General features: G+C 44.9%; 1 protein-coding gene across 7 annotated transcripts in view; it reads left to right on the top strand.

Moving 5' to 3' along the window:
* Positions 1 to 23,057, top strand: part of LOC146810895 (uncharacterized) — a 403,292-nt gene that overhangs the window by 322,085 nt on the left and 58,150 nt on the right. For all 7 annotated transcript variants that reach the window (XM_085617937.1, XM_085617940.1, XM_085617938.1 and 4 more), the window contains 3 exons: positions 11,066 to 11,173; positions 14,640 to 14,684; positions 14,914 to 14,994. In XM_085617937.1, the coding sequence (XP_085474063.1) occupies positions 11,066 to 11,173; positions 14,640 to 14,684; positions 14,914 to 14,994 (234 nt within the window). The remainder of the gene's footprint in view (positions 1 to 11,065; positions 11,174 to 14,639; positions 14,685 to 14,913; positions 14,995 to 23,057) is intronic.

The following is a 23,057-nucleotide window of genomic DNA, read 5'->3' on the forward strand; positions in this document are numbered from 1 at the left end:
GTGCAGAGGGGCAAGGTGCGGGTACGGAGAATTGCACCCCCAGCCTCCTGCAGATCATTTAACCTCCACAAAGTCCTTTCAAATCCTGTGGGTGAGGCTCTCATTGGGGCAGATGGATGGCCCAGGCAGAGTGACGGTAATGGCTGGCCTAGTTGAGGGCGAGACTAGGGGCCCATAACAAATATCACACCCTTCCCAGCAGTGGCTTCCTTGCATGGTGAGGTGGACTGCGGGCCCCAAACATGGCTGTTCAGATTGCACCCCACGTCTTGTCCCATGGTAGCTCTATGTTGGTGACGCAGTCCCTACTTTGAAGTCCGCTGTAGAGCCAGCCTGCCAGTTGGAACTTGGCTTGCATTTGCTGTCCTGGGCCCTTGGAGTTCAGCGGGGCAGGACCACTTGGGGGCCTTATAGGCGTCGGACACACTGCCAGACAAACCACAAGTGCCAGACCTGGGGCTGGGTTGCTGGGGGGGGACATCTCCCTCTGTTCCCAGCACAAAGTCATCACAGTTGGCCCATCTGGATGGGGCAATCGGCCTCAAAGCGCCCTTATTCATGCAGCCTGTGATTCAGGGATCCAACTGCTCATGCTGCCCCAGAGAGAAGGTAGCTGGGGTCTGGTGGGTCAGCTGGAGAGTGGAAAGTTAAAAATGGCAAAGAGGAATACTGGTGACACCTAAGCGGAATGGCTATAGATAAAGCATCGCCAGTTGCTAAACAAAATACCCTGGACAAATAAGCCTGGCTATGGTGTTCCCCCTCATTGGCGGGGATGGGCAGACAGTCGCAGTCAAGCTCAGATAAAGTAGCACTTTGGCAGCCATTACACAGTCATGGGACACCATGAATGCCAAGATAGGAGAGGTGGGCTCAGATATCACATTGCTCCGCTAGGACCTACAAAATGCAGTTGAGCTGATTACCTAGGCGGAGGCCCGGGTCTCGGGAGTTGAGGACTCAGTAGCGTCCGTGCAACAAACAGTGTCCAAACTCACCTCTTTGACCAAGGAACTGAGTGCACCAGTGGCAGATGCAGATGGCAGGGAATGCCACAACAACCTCAGATTGGTCAGCTTTCTCGAGGGGTGTGAGGGATCCTCCATTGAACCCTTCCTCGACAAGTGGCTCTGTGAAATGATTCCCCAGGAGGCTCTCTCCCCATGTTATGTGATCGAGCGGGCACACTGGACTTTGGTGAGGCATCCTCCCCAGGAGTCAGGCTCCGACCACTCATAGTGAAGTTCTTGAACTATATGGACCACGACTCCATCCTTAAATATGCTCGGCTCCAAGGCAAAATCCAGTATCAGTCACATACAGTAATGATTTTTCTGGTATTGCACCCGACTGGTGCAGCAACAGCCTCAATCCTTCCAAGCAGCCTAACAAAGACTACGAGAGCTGAATATAGAATATATGCTTCTCTTTCCAGCCAAGATGAAAGAAATCTACCAGTCCAAGTCGCTCTTTTTGGACTCCCCCGGAAGAGGTCTTTCCATAGACAGATGAACGGATTCATGTGCGACCTCTGGGTATTGATTCCCATTCCCCCCAAGACGGAGGAAAAGGGTAAGCCCCCCAGGACCCCGGATGAATCGCCGCAACAGATCCACCTCAACCTGGAGGGGCTCTAAGCGATCTTCCGAGAAGCGGGATGCAGAGAGGGGGCCTCGCCCTCCCAGATGTCCAGTGCATAATCATCATAGTGAAAAAGGCAAGGATCTGCACTCATGATGAAGCCTCTGGCGGTTATAAAGCATATGCTTCTATAGGTGGCAGTGAGCATACATGAGTAGTTCCTGTTTTAAGAACAGTTCTTCAGTGTTGGGTAAGGGGATCCATTCGGGCAACCGGGCTGGCCTGGTCCCGTGGACAGTCTAAGGGAACATGAATTAATGGTCTGTTGGCAGAGCAAGCGGGCGGGGGCAGACATTCTGCTGTTACAGAAGACCCATTCCAATGAGAATAAGGTCCCGTGCCTGGCCCGGTACATGCAGGTCTAACATGCAGGCTTTGCAAGGGGTTCGCAGGGCACCGTCATACTGGTCAAAAATTCATTCCCAGTCCATCACACTAAGACAGGGTCAGATAGATATGGTCAACACATAGCTTTGATGAATACCCTCTATGGTGAGATCCTTACACTCTTTGAGTGTATATGCCTTCCCCTTGGACAATCTTACATTGACCTAATGAGAGGGCTATGGGGAGGCCTTACAGTTCTGGGGCTGCCCCAGTGGTGGATAGGTAGCGCCCGCTGGAGAGGGTCCCAGATACTGGGCTGACCCATCTATCCTCCTTTATAGTGGCTTTGGATTTGACAGATGTCTGGCGTGCACGTGCACTGGAGGGGGGCTACACATTTTCGTTTCTGCTCACAGCTCCAACTGTCATCTTTATTACTTTTTGATTCCACGCTCATTTATCCACAGGATATCAGACATTATAGTATTACCGAGAGGCCTGTACGAGCACTCACCAGTGGCGCTCAGGCTCCGAGTGCGCCTCTGGTGCAAGGCCTTCCTCTGGCGCCTCTCACTGTGGACTGTCCAAAGTCCAAAATACTGTGAGCCCGGTTCCTGGTGAAGCTGTGGGGGGCACTGTAGACCACATTTCGGGGGGCAGACATTAGTTATTGCATGGAAGAGCGACATCGTACTTCATGGGAATTGACCGAGCTTGAGGCCCAGATCAAAAACCTGGATGGGAGGGGTCACAGTGGAGATGGACAAATGGTGCACAGACAGCTAGGCCTTATCCAGAAGCAATAGCAGCAGCTTTTATTAGATGAGGCCAAGTTGGCTTGGCAGGCGTCCCAAAGTTGCATATATCAATGGGGAGACAAGTCGAGTCAAATGCTCCACAGATTGTGTCAGGGTGTACCCCGCTCGCCCTCCTTTCCGACAATCAAAGATGGGTCAGGTGCCTTGCTCACGGACCCAGAGGGGATTGTGAACAGCTTTGCCAAATATTTCGAGCAAGTATGCGCTAAGAGGGAGGAACTAACCAGATCACAGTTAGAGGAATTTATACAAGCCTCAACTGATCGTGCGTCCTTGGATGCTGGGCTCACTGTTGATGATCTCTCCAAAGCATTGGCAGGGATGAATGTAGGCATGGCCTCCGGGCCTAATGGATTCCCGAGTGAGTATTTTTAAGCATATGTGCCAAAGTTCCATGACCATTTACTAGGGGGGGATCCAATCATCGGCGGCCGCTTCCATCCTGCCCTCAGTATGGTGCATTGCTGAGATTGTGATATTCCCAAAACTGGGCCGGGTAGCAGACGAACATTCTTTTTATTGCCCAATCTCCTTCCTCAACCTGGAGGTCAAGATTTTTGCCAAGGCACTAGCAACAGGTTGAATCACTGCATTCTGGATCTGGTACACCCGGACCAGGCCGGCTTTATCCTCCACTGGGTGACCCGTCATAATATTTGGAGCGTCAGTAATGCACTGACACTGGCGGATAGGCTAAGGGAGCTGGCATTAATTCTCCTGGTTGACATCGAAAAGGTATTTCACTTGGTCAGCAGAGAATAACTGTTCGTCCTCCTCACATGCCTGAACTTTCTTATCTTAAACTTCTCTACACAGGCTTAATGGTGTCGGTGCGTGTAGTGGGAGCCCGGTCGAATATATTTCCCCAGCAGCGGGGGACACGACTGGGCTGCCACCGTTTCCCCTGCTGTTTGCCCTTGCCATGGGATGGCTGGCTGTATGGGTGAGGATGGACGCATAGGTCCATTTCTTTGAACGGAGGGAAGGACTCTCCGATAAGATTGCACTTAACACTAATGACGTTCTTTTCTTTCTCACCGCACCTGAATCTACAGGGCCTAGACTACTGCAAATCATGCACATTTTTGGAGAGACATCGGGCCTCCATATTAACACCTCCAAATCTATGGTGTTTGTGATGGGTCCCAGCCTTTAGAAGCTCAGATGGGTGTCCAGACTACGTGTCCCTACTTGTGGTTTGCAATACTTGGGTGTATTCATATCCCCAGAGAAGACGATGGAGTGGACAGCCATTGTGGAGCTGGTGTTCACCCACATGCAGGAGGACATAAAGATCTGGTTGGCTCTCCCACTATCCTTGACCGAATGGTCAGCCATATTTTAGATTGTGTCTCTGCCCAGGCTTCTTTACCAACTACAAAACTTCCATATGATGTTCCTCAGCGGTGGTTCCGCAAGCTAAACATAATACTTACTGCCTTCTTGTGGTAGGGGGGGACTCTTTCAGTAGCAAGCACATAGCAAATGTTTCCAGTCAACATACTGTGGGAGCATTGCAGCAGCTAACGTATAATCCTACTATCAAGCAGCTCATCTTCTTATTATAAGTGACTGGTGGTGTTGTGCGAGGGGACCTGGCTTATGCCTTAAACAGATGGGCGATAGGAAGTGCTCACCTTGAGACATACCTGTATGGCAGAGGCGGGTGGAAGGCGCTTTCCGCAGCAACCAGAGTGGTGCTAAACCAGTGGTGTTCCGCTTTCTGCCGCATAAAGTGGTGGGGTAGATTGACTGAGCAGACACCTCTGTGGTGGGGCCGCTTGGTCCCGCAGGTGACCACATTAGAAGGATTACGAAAATGAGACCTTATCAGGATCTCCACTTGGCTCTGTGGAAGAAGGGGGTGGACCACTGTATGGGGATAGAGGTAGCAGTATATAAAGAGGGGTTGCCCCCATAAACTCTACAGGAAATTGGAAGGAATGGGTTGACTACAGAGGTATAGATTTAGGGCCAACTATTCGCATCAGCACCTTACCTGACGACGAACACCTGAACATACCAAGGGGTAGGTGCAGGCCAAATTGGTGTGGGATGATTGGTTTGCCAATTTGGATTCCTTTGAGTCTGATGGAGGAGGGGGAGTGGGGGGTAACAGGGGACAGGCACAATTGGATGTTTCTGTATGGTTTTATTAATTTCTTTTTCATTGATTTAAACTTTATTGTAGGCCATATGGGCCAAGTTGTATATTACATTTTCAAAACAAAGCATGTTTTTAAAAAAAAGAAGCTATGCTCCAAGAGAGTGACACAAATGCGAGAAGAGGAAGGAAAGGGATTGAATAAGAAGCAAGCAAATGAGATTGACGAGGGACCCACAAAAGCAATGGGCTGACGAAATCCCACTGTAAGTATCAGAATTGTCCACAATAGGTATTCGATAAAAGACAGCCAGAAGCTGTCTGCAGGCAAGACCTGAAAAAGAAATGGCCATCCTATCAGAATGCCATTTCCTCATCCAAGGTCTCAATCATACAAGCATGCTCGCAAAATCACTCACAAACCTGGTCTTACAACCCCAGTTTGATCTTCCCTTGTGGGGGTGTCAGACTACCTATCTGGTGGCACATACCTCAGTAAAATCGTTTAGTAAAGGGTAGCTATCATTGGCAGAATGGTTAGTGCTTGCTGGTCTTGGTAAGAGGGGAGTATATCTTTAGTAATTGTACCTTTTTAAGAGCTTTTTTGCAAATTAGCTAACAGCTCAACTGCTTTTCAGGCACTATTCATTCTGACCCTTAACAGGAAACAGGTGTTTGACGAGATGTTTTGTGCTGTCCTCTTGAGACTTTAGTGCGTGTTGAACAGGGGCTGCACTACCACTTTCTTCATACATCTCAGGCTTGAAATGATGCAGCTCCTCTTACGGGTACAGCACAGACACAGCTCAGGATAGTGCAGCTCTAACAAGTACAAAGCAGCATTGCTCGGAAATACGAACACAGTATTTGGGCAGGTGAGAGATAACAAGTGTGAGAGTAGAAAGGCAAAATCACATCATTGAATGGCTGAAGGATGGACCTCGAACCGTGTTTGGGGGAGATGGTAGAATTATTGTAAAGATTTTGGATGTCAGTGCATCCCAGAGAAGGGGCCTTGAAAATGTTGCACCAAGCATGATGCCACTGATTGAAGCGCTTTTGAGGAGAAAAACATTGAATAATAATGGTGACACCAACATTTGGGGTACATAGTATTTTGGGTGAATCAGAGGTGAAGAAGTGCTGTGAGACTCACAAAACATTAGGGGCAAAGAGGACCCAGAACTCCATAGTATTGGTGAGTGCATGCTACTCGGCACGGAGAACACGACAGTAGGAGGAGAAGCAGTGGATTTTTTCTAGGTTAGAGTAGTGGAACTGATTGCCATGTGTTTTATCATTTATAAGGAATAATTTACCCCAAAAAAAGGATATTGCACACCAACTCGAAGTCATGTGTGATTTATTTAAATACAGGATGGCTACAAAACTCCTAGGAGGTATGCAATATCCATTTAGTGAATAATTACCGGTGTCTGAGGCCACAAAGTAATCAGATTTAAATGGAACTTATTGCCACATCATCACAATCACCGCCTCTTTAGTAGCCCCTTTGTTTTAAATATTCGCTTTAGGTTACACACCTTGAAATTGTCATGGACGTACTGTAAACACTTCACTCTAATTTTCTGCAATAATGCAGGCACTGGTTTACATTCAGTGTGAGTCAGTATTGGAAGTTCAAAAGCAGGGACTGCATTTTTACAGCATTAAAAAATGTCATTATTATGCAAGGGAACTGCCTTCGTGCTTAGAACTGGATCACTTGGAAATAAACAGTAAAACCACAGAAAGATGGGGCGTTTTTGTCATTGTTCAATTAAAATGAAAACCAGTTTGTTTTCATTAAAAAGTTTCTCAGGCTAATGTAACTTGCAGCAGATGGCCTGGAGAGGGCTTGCAGACATGGTAACATTAACTATTATGCCAATCTACTATGCAGATGAATGTGAGCATATGCGGTTTCACGGTTTGAATATTTTTGAAAGGCACTGAATGTCCCTTTATGGAAATCTTTAAGCAACAGAGGGCATTAAAAACATCTTTCCAACTGTATATTAGACACAATACCCAATTCTTGCATTCTAAGATGACGTCTTGTACAGATATTATCTTTTCTTTGAGGTTGTATTTATAAGTATACATTTTCTCGAGCGTCTCAAAAGGAGTGCCATAAAGACACATTCTGGGATGTAAAGCATGGTAGGTGGTTCATATCCTATTGGGGGGGGGGGGCTGTGACGTTTGAGCAGGTAGTACTTATGGGGCCCAGGATCTAAGTGTCCCCGTGGAAAGGTGACATAAGAGAAAATACCTGAACTTTGAGGAGCCACGTGGTAGATTTGGGTGTTTTGGGTTTGTTATTGAAGAGGGCACAAGAGTGGTGGGCAGGGAGGGTAGTAGAGAGGAATAGCATGAATTAAATAATGGGGGTTCCTGGATATGGATGGCTTTGAATGCCCTACTGAAGAACTTGTAAAGGATTTCGAGTACATTGGGAGCCTGACTACCTGACATGTTAGAGGTGAAATTGGGTCTCAAGCAGTTGACAAAGAGCAAAGGGTGCAGGTGGTATAGTTTAGGGTTGTTTACGAGATTAGGAGTGAGTATTGCTGCTGATTGAGGCTTGTGCTGTAGAGTCGCTTACTCATGACTATAGGCGCTCATTCACAAAATATTTGAGAAGTAGTACTCCTGTAGTATTATTTTAGGTTCTCTTGAGTGTCTTTGTGAAATGGGCCAGAAATGTCCAACTCCATATTAGTAGCTGTGCAAAGAGGGCAGTCCTTTGGATTAGTCCCATATCCCAAAGGCATGTAAAAGTTCTTAAGGGTACCGCAGGACTGCTACTTTATGTACTCCAAAATCCCTTTCTGAATTTGCCCCAAAGCGTTAGGCGGAGTGAAAGATAGGATTTTTATGATGTCGTGCAAGTGGGAGTGGGCGAAGATAAAGTTTACGAAGATGAAAAAGGTGGCCTCCATTTGCTTTGAGAAGGACCTCTGACATTTTGGAACTAGAGACAGAGGAAGAAAAATGAAAAATGTTTGCAAGGCGTTGGAGGTGGTCTAACTTTTAGGAACCAATGAAGAGCAGACTTACATGATCTCAGTCTTGGCATTCCTATGCATTAAGGAGCAAGCGAACATTAAATGTGCCAATGGCAGAAGGCGGCCGAGCTAGAAGTCAGACCACAAAGGAGGACATGGGTACGCAGATCTGAGTGTCTTACTTCTATATGAAGTACTCCGGTCTTCATTACTCTACATACACCGACCTCCTTTCAGTTGTGTTTACCTGCACTGACAATCTACAGCCTCGATTAATGGTGTGAAAATAACACCGTCAGCTGAGGGGAAAAAATAAAGTCCTGATTGGTAGCTCAAAATAATATCATCTTGAACAAATTATACAAAAGACATAAAAGGAGGAACACATGGTACAATCAGTGAAGAACGTGTTCTCTGCAGTGCAGAATGTCCTTCTGTGAAGTGAGGTGATTCACATGCATCTGCTGACCAGGTCAGAACCGAGGTACAGGCACCGTCTGTGCGAGCCATGCTGCCCTAGGGCAGAAGGGATTTAGGAAACCAGGCCAGTGGTCGTAGTGGGCGGGATTGGCAGGGCACGGCGTGCCCCTACTTCTTTCATTGACTAGATTCCGTTCCCCTACTTTTAAATTTTTTACACACGTCCCAGGATGGCAGAAATGGCCAAGGTCAACAGATAAGGCTCTGCGTTTGTGGCTGTTCCTTGATGAGCGGGTGGGCAGAGAAGGAAAAGGACGTAGGGGCAGATTTACAATAAACTAATGCAGAGCAGTGCAGCAAGTCATTTTGCTGCGCCGCACTGCGTTCGTTTTGAAGCACAGGGATGCGACATATTTACAATAATATGTTGCATCTCTATGCTTACCCCTGCGCTGGTGCAAAAACTGCTGCCTTGCGCTGACGCAGGTACCCTTGCACCATGGTGCAAGGATGCCTGCATAACGGGGATGATTGTTTATGTGCAGGAAAGGTTCCCTTCCTGCACATAAACTATCAGAAAAGATGTTTTACAACTTCTATGTGTGCTGCATTAGCACACATGAAACTTGCAAAACGTCATTCTTTTAATGATTGTTTATGTGCAGAAAGGGACACCTTCCTGTACATAAACAATCACTGGAGGTGATTTCCTCTTTCTGTGTGTGCTGCAGAATGCAGCGCACATAGAAAGAGGAAAAAACAAGAAGAAATTAATTTCTCCTCGTTGCACCTCCCTACGCCTCCCATGGGGAGGCGCAGCATTCAGGCGCATTTCCATATTTACGATTTCTTGTAAATCTGGAAATGTGTCAGGTTACATGGGTGTTGCAACACCCATGGAACGCCCCTTTCACGCAAATTGCTGCGTGTAAAGGGGCAGTGTTTACAAGAACAGAAAAAGTCATGCAGGGTGGCTTTTTCTGCCCTTGTAAATGTGGGGCAGCAAAATGCGCTGTTGGTGCGTCACAAAAAGTGACGCACTGGTGGCGCAAGGGACTTGTAAATCTGCCCCTCTGTCTTTTCCATCCTGTCCAGAGAAGACAGAGACTGTGTCCACTTCTCCTGCTCTGCCCCTGGCAGCTGCCCCTCTCTCTTACTCGTCCTCCCTCTATTTCTGTCTCGCTCCTCCTCACTTACTGAAAACAGTGACTTCAAGAAAAGGTTATTACTCCCTCCTTCGTTTATTTGTTCCTCTGTGAAATGGACCCACAAAAGAAAAACACTTTTGCTAGAAATGTCGTATTTTTCTGACATTTTTCTATTCTAAAGTGCAGCCTTGGGACTGAGAGAAATAAAAGGTTCAAAATATGAAAAACAACAAAATAAAGCAAGATAGAGTGGTTGCAAAGTGGCCAGGTTGATTTTATTCATACCCAAACACATTAGCACCACTTTACAGAGTTTGCAAGTGAAGCACTACTTTTGTTTTCTCTTCTTTCTTTGAACAACATTGTTTTCCCTGGGTGGGGAAGTGCACCAACCCTGGAGGTACTGTGCAATACATGCTTGATGGGTTTATTATAACTCAGCAGCAGCTCTCTAATATCACTGCAAATAATCTATGTGACACCTTCCCATTTCTTATACGTGAGGTCCTATTTTGATATAAAATCATTTTTATGGCTGTTGCATGAGACATAAACACATGATTCTGCAAAATATCTGTAATAGATTCTCACACATCACCCACATTAAAAATAAGTTAAAGGAAAATGGTATTCCATCTGTTTAAGAACAGTTCAAGGTCATAAGTGCAAGACTCTGCAGAACAGAGCTGACTCTATCAGGGGGCCCACTAAAAGACTGGGGCACTGGGCCAGAGCCCACTTTGCCCATGCCTTAAAACGTCTCTTAGCATACTGAGCTGACGAGTGTGTCTTTTCTCAAATTAAACTTGTGTTGCATATTTTTGATATATTCCAGATTTAATTATTCGATTGGGCCAGGTAATACTGTATTATACTAAGACTTTGGAAGCCTTTCCTTACATGGTGGGCTTAAAAAATCAGTATTTGCAAAGCTGTTCAGACGCGTACAAATCCCCTGTGTGATTTCTTGAAATATAGTGTTGGGTGAATAGACTGTTGCCTTTCATGCATCTGTTGACTATCACCTTATTTGTTGAGTAATTAATAGTATGCAAAGCGTTGTATCTACTAGAAAAATATTTATTGTACATACAATTTAATGCATTCACTCATCCATGTGAGTTTCCTTTCGATGTTATGGTAGCATGTGTTTTGATATGTTCGTGAGATACATTTTCACATTGTTACAAGTTGTGCAATATTGATGGTTTAATCCTCTTTAGTCCATTCAGACTTTTTGTCCACACATTGAGTAATTATTCAGTAGAGGGGTTGCTTGAAGGGAGTACTTTGAAATTCCCATCGCTTAATTATGCGTGCATGTATATGCAACTTTCTGCGTGCTGTCTAATGAATACTACTAACATGTGCACCTGTTAAAGCTGAGATGCAGTGTTTGAATATCTTTTGCAAAACACCCTCTTTAAGTTTTTTTGACATTGTCCTGATAACCAGCGGTATTTCACTGCAGACGTCTCTTGCTAATAAAATATGTCTGTTCATAGAAACAAGTATTGCATGGAATATATTTTAAACTACGTGCTTATTAAGGTAGACTGTAGACAGCTAATATCTGCCATGTTCTATTGCTCTCAGGGTCCTCCGGGTCCGCCTGGTTTGCCTGGCCCTGAAGGACCACCTGGCCTCCAAGGAACTCCCGGCCTTCAAGGACCACCTGGCCTCCAAGGAACTCCTGGAACAAAGGTCTGTTGACAATTAGCACACGGGAAACAACCGTTACAACGCATGCATTACTACGCATGCTTCTACCCCGCATGTCATTACAACGAAAGTGGCTTGCTGTAGGGGGTATAAGGTGTTAGATTTAACTCCAACAACTCCCCTACTGTTGCACAGACTGGAGTTGGAATAGTAAATGATACTATTCCAAACTCCAGCTCACCCCCGACAGCAAGACGGGGTAAAAAATGGTGTTGTACCGGCATGCGGGGTAAAAGCATGCGTTGTAACGTCATACAACCTTAGCACACACCTGCTGGTAACTTGCCTCTTAAATATGGTGATCTATAAGAAAGCCACTCAGTACAGTGACTTGCCAGTCTTCTCTCAAGTGCAGTTCATCCCGGACATGTTAACTGAATGGACTACATGGCAAGAAGGGCATGCACACCTGTTGGACGACTTAAGTGCCTTATACTTGTTCTTTACCACTCATGTTTTAGCATGATTCGGTTAACAACTCGAGCAGATCTGTTTTGTCAAATAGCAATGTTTCCTGGGAATAGAGAATACTGAAATGGAATTGGTGAAAGCAAACAAAGAGTGTGAGTGTTGATCAATTGGTAATGAATAATAAAACTAAAAAAAAAAAGCCTTAAGTGTGATTCCCTCCAAAGCACAATTGCCAACCTCAGATCAGTCCGTCCACAATTTCTTGGTCTGGTAGTGCCTTGAAAAAAATTTGAATCTTAAACATAGGTGAGACTGAGGTTCTTTGGAGGTTCAAATAGAAACTGGCTATCTCTTGAGTGATGATTTCTGGAATTTGAAAGAGGTGCTAATATTTCAAGATCAGCTAGTGGTACACAGTCTTTGTTAAATGCCTGAATCTCTTTGGACACTAACCACACGTAGACTGGTGAATATCTTGACTAAACACATCTATTGGGACTGCAATGATAGTGTCAGAAGCTTTAAACATACAGTTTTAATATCCTGTTTTTCGCCAGTTCAAAGAGCATAGTGTATATGGGTAACATTAGGCTTCCTTCCACAGATTTGATCATCCCATGGCCAGGGAAATTGGGTCCTTTAGGGTCTTTCTTCTGAACATAATTAAAGATTTGTTGATATCCTAATAGTCACTGCACAAGAGCTTTCAAGACTTGCTTTCTGGTGGAATATCATTCTTATGTCCACTCAGATAGAACTGAATTTGGTTGTTTCTAACACATAGAGACAACAGGAACCATTTGTGTTGAAATTTAGTTAATATCTTATTAATCTTTCAAGGAAGGTGGCCAAGACACTATGAAACTTTAATCAATCAAATTTGTGTTGTTCTCTCATGAGCTGGTACTGATGCATTATGTAAGGGCTAAAGTGCCCTTTGACATACATTATAAGCATATTGCAAGTCACCCAGGTGTTCCAAAGCCATATATAGGAACTGGGCCGAGTTCCTTTGTAAGTGTATGGGACTATGAGGTGACTTGCAATATCCTTATTCTGTACAGCAGGGGGTACTTTATCCCCTATAATATATGGTCACACCATCACCTTTCCCACAAACTACTTAAATCTTTGGTGCATAGCTCTTTCATATGAAAGAGAGACCATGTCCTCAAACATGAAGAATACAAATAGAACCTCTAGTGCAAAATTAAACACATTATAAAATTGTTAGATGTTTATTGCAAAAACATATTAGAATCAGTTCAATACAGTTCGTTTTTTAAAAGTTTTTTTTAACTACAGAAGATCGGAATGTGTAGAAACATTCAGAAAGATTCAAACCTTTCTATAATCATTTAAGCCCCGACGTGCCTTTCACCTCAGCTGCTGGATCTGGCAGAAGGCATTGTGATGTCAGAACTGGACTGTAATAAGCTATTACAGTTGACATCTGACGCAATTTCTTTATAATCAGCAACTGAGTGCATCACAAGTCGCCCATTAAGAAGAGATTAGAAATTTGATTGCAGAATCCCATGTCTTGTATAACTTTAGATGCCAATCTATTATTGCTGTGGTAGAAGGCTCAGATACTCTTCATGCTTGGACAACTAACGTCATATTTGCTTCAGCAGTGGTAGAGAACAAAGTTTCATTAAGAAAATTGCATTGAGATTGTGTGTGGTGATAACGTCAGAAATGCCTGCCGCTTGCATGACTGCAGAATGAGATGTGATAGCACAAAATGATGGGTGTTTTTAATGTGCTGGCTGTGGGATGTGGAGAGGTGAAATATTGAGGTTGCTTTGGTTAGGGGCACATGTGTGGCAGCATGCATGTGGTGTGGAGGAGGGCACAAGATGCAAGGGTTCTGGCCCTTGACCCTTACTAATGCAATCAAAAGATACCTGTGTCTTTGTTTGGTCTTGGCTCTGAACAACCAACAGACCAATGCCATGGGTTCGAGGGTGATGAAAGGGGAGACTCGCTACTGCTTTGCCAATGCAGGAGAAGGATGTGTTTCCATGCTCAAGTAATTGCATAATACTTTGCTGGAGGGAGAGGGTGGTGTGTCCTGAATTGAAATCCTGGTTTTGATGGAAAAAGCGTCCTACTCTTGATTGGCTGAAGCGGGGTAGCAGACGGTCACATGCCACTTTCCACAATGGTGTGCAGAAGCAAATATTGCTACTAACTTAATCCACTCTCCAGAACTGCAGAAGACGGAGTCGCTTAGAAAAGTAAAAGAAGGCCTCTCATTATGGTACACGAGGCTTCAAAATGACAGGGCCCTGTTACTTGGTGGCATACTGTTAAAACTTCTCTCATGTTGGTTGGCATACAGTTTTCTTACTCTCATTTCATTTGATTGTCTTGCTAAGATGCAACTTCTGTCGAAATCCATACCGGGCACTCGAACAATCTTAAAATAGATGTAATATATTACATTTTGACAAAAAGAACGCAACAGTCCGATTTCCTACAAATTAATCTACTGAAAAGTGGCAAAATAGACCCCAAAAGAAGTCTGTTTTCTTATCCTACTTTTAATACTTGATCGATATGTAAACTTAGGACATATGACACAATTGTCTGTCTCTTGGCTAACGTGTAAGATTTTTCGTCATGGCAGGTCTTGGGTACAAATCTGTACAGGTGCATTCATTGTACCCGCACTGTTTCTAGGGCGACTTTGGACCTGAGGGACTATAAGCCTGCGCTTAAGTCGCCTTTAAGAGCCTACATCAATCGGACCAATACCCATAAAATCGTGAGAGTTCCTAGAAATGTGATACCAGTCAATAGGGATCTTCTCTCCCTGAATGCTGTATCATAGACTCTGCATTGTTCTAGTTTAACTCTTACCTCCTATCACTGCTTTTGCTGCCCTGTGTCTGGCACATTATCTCATTCATTGATTCAGTGGTATATTTTGCATCCATGACTCCCGCTGTGCAAAAGGAACCTGCTACCCGACCAGTTCTTGTGTACGTGTCTTTTTTTCTACGTTCTCATGACTTATTCATTTCTTTAGGGAGAACTTGGATTGCCGGGGGCTCCTGGAATTGATGGGGAGAAGGTATGTTGATTATGCTCCATTTAGTTTTCCAATACATGTTTTTGTTTCATTTTTGATACAATCTACATAATGTGGTGCATGATCCGTTCTGGACTGTCTTCAATGTGAAGACAGATCTCGAAACAGTCATTTTAACTATTCTAACATTAATATTTGATAAATGTATGCTTGCATTACTTTTTTTATACATTTAAGTTGATAAACATAGATAAAATGTATTGTTCTTTAGGGCATAAAGGGAGACCAAGGAAAAGATGGCCTACCAGGATCGAAAGGGGAACGTGGGGAAATGGGGCTGGCGGGCCCTCCGGTAGGTCCCTCTTCATCCTTTTTGTATTTACAGTGCACTTCTTGTGATACCCACTCTGCCCTTCTGTTTCATGGAAGGGCATAGGATGAGGTGGTTCTGGTCTGTTCATTGACGCCCTAGTTTGCTATTATTTTGATCAGTCGTGGATCAAACCTCCTCAGGAATGCAAAGCAAGAGACGGTTTAAGGTCAGGAAGACGTATCGTTCAGCCTAACGAGCCTCCTCACAACTGCCTGTAACTTAGTTCATATGGGAGAAAATCTGAGCGCTCTGTGGAGGGACTTTCTGACCCACAATAGAATTGATTTGCATAACCCAACCCCTTAACCTGTCCTGATGGGAGTGGATATAACCTCCTCCTCTCAGAAGGTGAGGTACTGTTGGAGGGACAAAGAAAGTTGGACGTTGGTAGAGGTGCAAAATTACTAGTGCCGAAATCTAAGCAAATGAGAGCGGTGCAGCAAGGACTATGTTTAATTGCTGGAGACTGTGCAGAGAGCAACTCCAGTGTTTCTCCGCTTCATCTGAGAGAAAAACTCCCCTGCCTCTTTAAGTGTATACTCACAAATCTTAAGAGATTAAATAATAATAAGCAGGAAAGAAATACCTATTTGCACTTCAATTCTTAAGTAATGTATGTGTAGTTATTTTACTGATCTTGGAAGGATGGATGGCTGAGTTGTCCATGTCAATATTTGTGCATGTGACCTACAGGCTCCATACAGAATTCTGCTGTTAAAGGTCCATCCTCTACGTGAATTTAAATGCTTTGAAAGATCTCTATCTCTTGAAGAGATAATAAAGTCTGAAATTATATAACAAATTATATCAAGCACAAATCACATAGCACCTACTGGACAGCACCATTGCTAAGCCACCTCGCTCCAGCATTTACAACAGCTTGACTACTATTTCTACTTCCTGCGCACTCATAAAGCCTGCAAAAGGCACCCAAGCACGGACTACTAAATGAAAAGCTGCATAGTCACAAGGCCACCTTCTACTCGACACTACATTTTAGAAGCAGTGAGGGATTCCACAATGGACATATTTAGATGTAACTCGCTAACACACTGAGAAGACACTGGATGAAAGCAATTCTCCATTGAGTTTGGGACTGTTCACTATCTAAATAATATCTTTCATATGAAAAATCCTCATTAGTACACTTTGGGGAGAAAGGGGCTCGAAAAGCCTTTGGGTGTGGTTGCCTACCATGTAACGGATCACCTTATATCCTACCTAATATCAGATCAACGTCCTGCTACTCCAGATTGGGACAACTTCTGGATACACGGTTGTTTACACAAGCATATAAATAGGATTACGAGCTACAAGTTATGTTTCTGTAACCAGCGCCAAGAAACCGGTTGGTGTATGTGTGCTCTATAAATACTTTTAACATAACGTGCGGGCCCTAGCGTAACTACTGAAATTAGTGCACATAAGTGTTGTGCTTAACATAAACCCTCTTATGACCAGGCATGGCCACACTTCTGCCATCGTTGACCAGAAGTAAGAGTCTATTCTAGCATCTGGCCAGGCGCTGCTCTGCATTAACTCTGGAAAGTAGGATTCCTCAACTATGGGTCCGATTCCGATGCGGTTAGGAATAGCTGCAACCCTTGTTTGGAGCCATCTTAACTGCATCGGACTTGCCCGTTCAGATTCCTTTCTGGGCTCAGTCGGAAAGGAATCCAGCTCAGTTTTCTGGATTGTTTCCGACGGGCTTGGCCGTCCGCCATCTGGAAACCCATTCGTACTCCCCCGGCTGGCTTTTTCCGGCCGAGGGAGTACAATGGCAGTTTCCTATTGCCTTTCCGTGCCAGCCTTTCTGACACAGAAAGGCATTGGGAAACTGTCTTTGGGGGCCCCCAGCATGGCCCCATGGATGCAAGGTTTAGGGGGCACCGATGGTGCCCCCCTTTTGATCCCTGCACCCGGTGGCAGGCACCTTGGGGTGTCTGCCACAGGGTGCAGGGATGTACTGCACTTCTGCACTTAACGATGAGAGCATGCATTCCGTTCAGAATGCATGCTTCCATTGTTCAGTATAGGATTGCGACCGAACAGGGTTCGGTTGCATCTACTTGCAGGTCTGGAACCGAAGACAAGAGGTATTTCGGTTCCAGTTCCTGACGGATGTCGGACAGATATTGGAATCGGCCCCTAAGTCATTGTATTGTTTTAACCTAATAGTTGCACTTCCGTTAAATTAGTCTAAATAAAGATGTAATACATTTTGTCTCAGGATCCTACTTTGTAGCAGAACTTTGATTTAGAAACCCAGATGCAGAGCATGATAGGAAGGAAAGTGTTTTGTTTGCACTAGTTTCTCATTCTTAGATTCATTCGTATGGCCCAGCATACACATCACAAATTTTATGAGGAAGTTTGGAACCTTGAGGAAAGTAATTTCTGAAGAAGCAGGGTCCAAGATGGTTCATGAGGGCTAAATCCAATGCAAGATGTGATGCACATTTATCTCACATGTTTTACTTTGAAACGTGGCATGTCGGTAGCTTTCAGCCCTCCAATGTCTATCATCACTGCTTTAGAGAACAGGTATTTTTAATTTTAGCGAAAAAAGTCTGACAGAGCAACTGAATGAGAAGACTTTTTCTTCTTCAGAATATCAGGTCTGTATGACTTGCACTCTTTTTCATCAGAGAATCCGGTCTGTGTGCCTCATGCTCCTCTCCATCAGAGTATCATGTCTCTATGTATTACAGTTCATTATATAGGAGCATCAGATCTGTATGCTTGTACTCCCCTCCATCAAAGCATCAAGTCTGTACGTCTTACACTCTGCTGTGCTGGAGCATCAGGTGTGTATGCCTAGCATTCCTCTCCATCAGAACATCAAGTCTGTATGCCTTACACGTCACTGTATTGGAGCATCAGGTCTGTATGCCTTACATCACCTTTATTGGAGCATCTGATCTGTATGTCTTGCACTCCTCTCCATCATATTATAAGACATGCAAGTCTTACACTTCTTTCAGTTAGAGCATCAGGAGTAGTATTACATTCAGCAATCGGCATGTGCACCATTTTCTGTGCCACTGGGGAATTGTTGTTCTACACAAGAGGCCAGCTTATGTGCCCCTTATTGCAACAATATAGAGTTGGTGCACATATATCACCAGCGATATCTAAAATACTTTTTCTCCGATGTGCATGGGGCTGTGGCCCTAGGTGAATGAGATCAACACTTTGCCTCTGCTCCTACCCAATACTATGGATGTGGATGCAAAGGACAAGAGGCCATCAGGAGGCGCACTGACTGTGCGCAAAAAGAAGTGATGCACAGTGAGTGCACCCCTTAGGGCACCCCTCTGCAAAAGGGAAAGGGTGTCCTGTGGACACCCAAGAATGCCCCTTGCAGGCAGGTGCCGTCACACCCTCACATGCCTGCAGTGGGATCTCCATCCTTTGAAGTGGAGGTGTGTGCCACCTGCACAGTGAAAGACGGACCAGCTACTTCATACAGTTGCTTCATCTATTACTAATGTGCTGCCCTGAGAGCAGGCACCAGTTCACAGCTGCCCTGCAAGTAGCACATTGATTGTAGTTGGGTGCACTATCTCTGTTTGAACAATGTCCACCTGTTTAAAGGTGCGCCGTGGCACAAGCAGGGACAGTGTGTCCGTTGAATTATATGGACCTAGATATCTATACCTTACACTCCTCTCCTTTAGGGTAACAGGTGTGCATGCCATGTACTACTTTCCATCAATACATGAGATACACATGCCTTACCCACCTGTCCTTCAGAGCAGGAGGTGTGTATGCCTTAAGCTCCTTCAGAACTCGGGTGTGCTTGCCTTACACTTCTCTGCTTCACAGCATACGGTGAGTATACCTTACACAACTATCCTTCACAGCATCAGATGTTCATGCCTTGCACTCCCCTCCTTCAGAACATCAGGCGTGTACGACTTGAACTGATCTCTGTCAGGACAATATCAGTGAAAGGCAACAAACACACGTCAAACGGCAGTGAAGGGGTGTGTGAGGCAGGAGGCCCTGGCAGCAGTTTTATGGTTTGAGCCAAACCCTTAGATCCTATCCTCCCGAGGTTGACCGTGTCCGATCACTGCCCAGCCTGTGCTCTGGCAGCAAAGAACATCCGTGCCTGTACCTCCCCCATGACATGCTTTGGACCACCTTCTATGAGGAGCCTGCGGATGCAATAACAGTTTGACACTCCAACACTTACCTGGGGCATGGAACCACAGTCCCAGGAGCCTTTGCTGCATCTGGCGCTCCTTCCTGCGCCTGGAGGCGCATATCTTTGGGCCTTGAGGCCCCGCTGCGTGGGATGCTCCTACACTGACCTGGGGCATGGAACCACAGACCCCAGGAGCCTTTGGCGCATCTGACGTTTCTTCCTGCACCTGGAGGTGCATATCTTTGGCCATGAGGCCCCGCTGCGACACTTAGTGTATTTGAATTCTTTTTAGCTTTTAGCTTGGCTGAAGTAAGACACTTGTTGGCCTTACGTGGACAGTGTCACCTTATTGACTGTATTGATTGTTCTGTTATTTTAAGAACTCTTTATAGCCCTACTTTCATCCTTATAGTATATATTGTTATTAACCTTAAACCATGGGCAAAAGAAAACCTGTAACTAGTGATGGTGCGGGCGGGACTGAAGGGCGTCGCCCATAGGCCACTAGATGAAAACTGGTTTGTGTCAGTAGCAAACAATGATGTTTTGGATCGTATTGACAACCTACTAGAGAAATGCAAAGAGATCTTAGCCCCCGCCACTCCTCCAGCTACACTAGATACTTTGCACCCCCCAGTCAAGTCATTGTGTCCAACTAGCGCAAATCCTAATCCCAATCTTGACCCCAAACCCAATTCTATTCCTGTGAGACATTTACCCGCCATTTTCTCCAAGCGGAATACATGCAGTAACAAAAATACCCCTCCCCAAGCCACTCAAACAGTATTGAGAGCCTAATCACAACCGATGCAGTAGATGGAGGGGTCTCCTCAACTTCTATAACTGCTGTAGATGAAGCCATAGTTACACTGATACTATTACCGATACCAATATTGTTCTAACAAATAGGTTCCTTCCCCTTCCGCACCTGGCCTGCGACAAACAAGGAGAAGAGATTGAGTTGGTGGGGGGCACTTCTCCTACAGGACTTGCCCCTGCTCCTGTAGTGGAAAGTAAAATTGATCGAAGGACCAAGGGTATCCTAGATGGGATACTATTAGGGGATCAGGATATGATTGCAACTGTATTAGATCTAAGGGCCGAAGTCACCTCACTTAAGGCACTAATTATAGCCCATATGGACCAGGTTAAGCTTTTTCAAGAGATGGGCACCCCAACAATACACCACTCCAAGCCGGAAACTGGTCGCTCTCAAGAACCTAGTAATGCCCCGAACAACATAGTTCCTTTAATGCCCATTCCTATTCGGCACCCTGTCACCATTATTAGCAAGAATGCTTTGCGAAGCTATGATAGAACCCAAGCTTCTAGTAGACAATCATCCAACTATAGCCAATATCAGGCCCAAAGTCCTGGTAGGAGTATATATATGATGCATGTGTCCAAAATTCCATCATACATAAAATCCAAAGGCAAAGACTCCCTGATCAACAAATCCATACACTGGATCCGCAAAGTGAGGGGGTGTAGATCTGTTATCAGGGAGGATATTTTATGGGCTAAAAGATTATCTGACCACACCTCTCAAACGGACTGAATCAAATTACACCTCAAATATGGGAACTTAACCCATATCCTTGTGGCTTTAGAGGCAAGATCCTGTTCACCTACTCCTACTGGTATTCAACTAAAATACAGACCCTTTACCACGCTAGTTCAGTCTCAAACCATCAACCAATGTGGCATTTTATTGGGTTCTGATTCACCACTTGCCACCAATGATTGACTGGCACGTAAAAAATCTAGGCCGCGTATTGACTATATGCTACCAAACCCAAAATATACAAGTGAAGGGCCCCAAGATCGGCCACAGGTCACCACTGGTACCCTCGAAGGGGTTTCCATCATTACGAGATGCAACTGTAGACCTGTGGTCAAGCTGTGTTATGGATGGGATCTTCTCTCCGTGCCAATCCGTAGGAGGCTCTGCATCAAAGCTTAGTATATTATCATGGAATGTAGCCAGAGGGAGGCTTAAGGGGGCACTTGCACAAAGGGTTCAATATATAGAGCAATATGATGTATACATTTTGCAGGAAACCTGGTCTACTACTCCAGTTTTTATCCTTGGGTATGTGACGTTTTGTCGCCCAGCAGTTACTAGAAAGCAAGACCGGCCTGCCAGGGGGCTGTTGATTTGGGTCAAAATTGAGCTCCACTGTACTATACATGAGCTCAGGATTACCAGCCCAGATATTTTAGCTCTCCATATTAGGGGCAGGAATGGTGCTGGGCAAGATCTTTTTATTGTTTATGCCCAAGGCCCCAAGGCTGGCTGTAGGTCATCTACTATCCAAATGCTAGAAGACTATCTTGAGGGGAGGGAGTCCCTAGCACCATTAATAATTGCAGGAGACTTTAATGTCGCCTATGAACCCCTAGACGCAGAGGACATAACTGACAGTGGCAAGCTCGACCAGCTATGGAATGTACCCCCGCTTGTCCTACCACCCATTAAAAAATGGACATGCACAGCGTTGCAGCTTCATGCACTAACCCTCGAATATGGGCTTAGGGCAGCAAATAGGCGTACTAAGTCTGACAAGATGGGGGCGACTTCACATAATAGAACAGCAAACATGAGCCGCATTGATTGTATTTGACTAGATGTTAAATTGTGGTCTGGTGTGACGGATATGGTGGTCAGAACAATTACTGATAGCGACCAAAATCCCCTAGAGCTCACCATGTCACCAGTTTGGGTCACAAACCACAGTGTTCCAAGTATTACTCTTATAACTAGAGAGGTCTGTCCCTCAAACGACACTAGGCAACTCAAATGGGATCGAGTAGCTACTGACATAGCGAAACTTGAAAATATGAAGTCTAACCTCTTAGATAGCTCTTGTGAGCTGCATAGTCTGCTTGAGAAGCAGGATGGGTTTACCAAGATTACGGCATGTCATACAGATTTTTTTAAACAGTTGGCGTCCTACTTTAGTATGCTCCATCGGCCCCAGGGTTAGCTCAAATCTGCCAGACCACGCTTCTCCTGGTTCAACCAGAAGTGCAGAAACTTAAGATCTAAACTGGCTACTGCCATCAGAGAAAATGATCTGTCAGAATTAAGAGAGGCAAGGAGAAGTTATAAGGTAGCCTTGGCTAAAGCAAAAAGGGCCTGGGACCAGGGACATCTTAAAGATTTTGGGGGCCCTGGGCCAAACGGATTTTGTAGGCCTCTTTTCAGAACAGCTTTGAATTTATGATCCAGTTTCAGCTCTTTAATGCCCTCTTTAGCGAGGTCACTGACAGTGCATAGGCACACTCGTCCAAATTTTCAATGTGTTTGTATCTAATATTCAGGGATAGTGTCTTGTGTTTCCAATATTTAACACAGCAGCAGCTCACTAATATTACTATAGTAATTTCTGTGACTGCCTGATTTGAGTTAAAAGAATTTTTTATGGCGGTTGCATGGAATATAAACAGCTCATTTCAATTTAAAATGTCCCTAATAGACTCTTAGACATCATTCACATTAAAAATAAATTAAAGGAAAACGGTATTTAAAATAATTTGTGTAAGAATTACTGAAGGTTATCAGGGGAAGAATCCTTGTAGAGCAGAGCTAGCTCTGTCTGCGGGCCCCCTGAGAGGCTGGGGCCCTGGGCCAGAGCCCACTTTGCCAATGCATTAAAAACAGCTCTACCTGGGACGAGGATCGATGGCTTCAAATCAGCAATGCTTGCCAGAAGAAAGACTCAACAGTTTTGGCTTTTAGTGGTGAGGGGGGAGGCAGAAATACCGAGGCCACCTACCAACATCATCTCCATAGCCACCTGGTATGATCAGTTTACCACAGTATACACTGGATCAGGGGCTCCGGTTGCTGAAGTTCCTAGTATTGACTATAGCTGAAATTACACTT

Source organism: Triturus cristatus, chromosome 7, assembly GCF_964204655.1.
Source record: "Triturus cristatus chromosome 7, aTriCri1.1, whole genome shotgun sequence".
In the NCBI taxonomy this organism is placed as follows: Eukaryota; Metazoa; Chordata; class Amphibia; order Caudata; family Salamandridae; genus Triturus; species Triturus cristatus.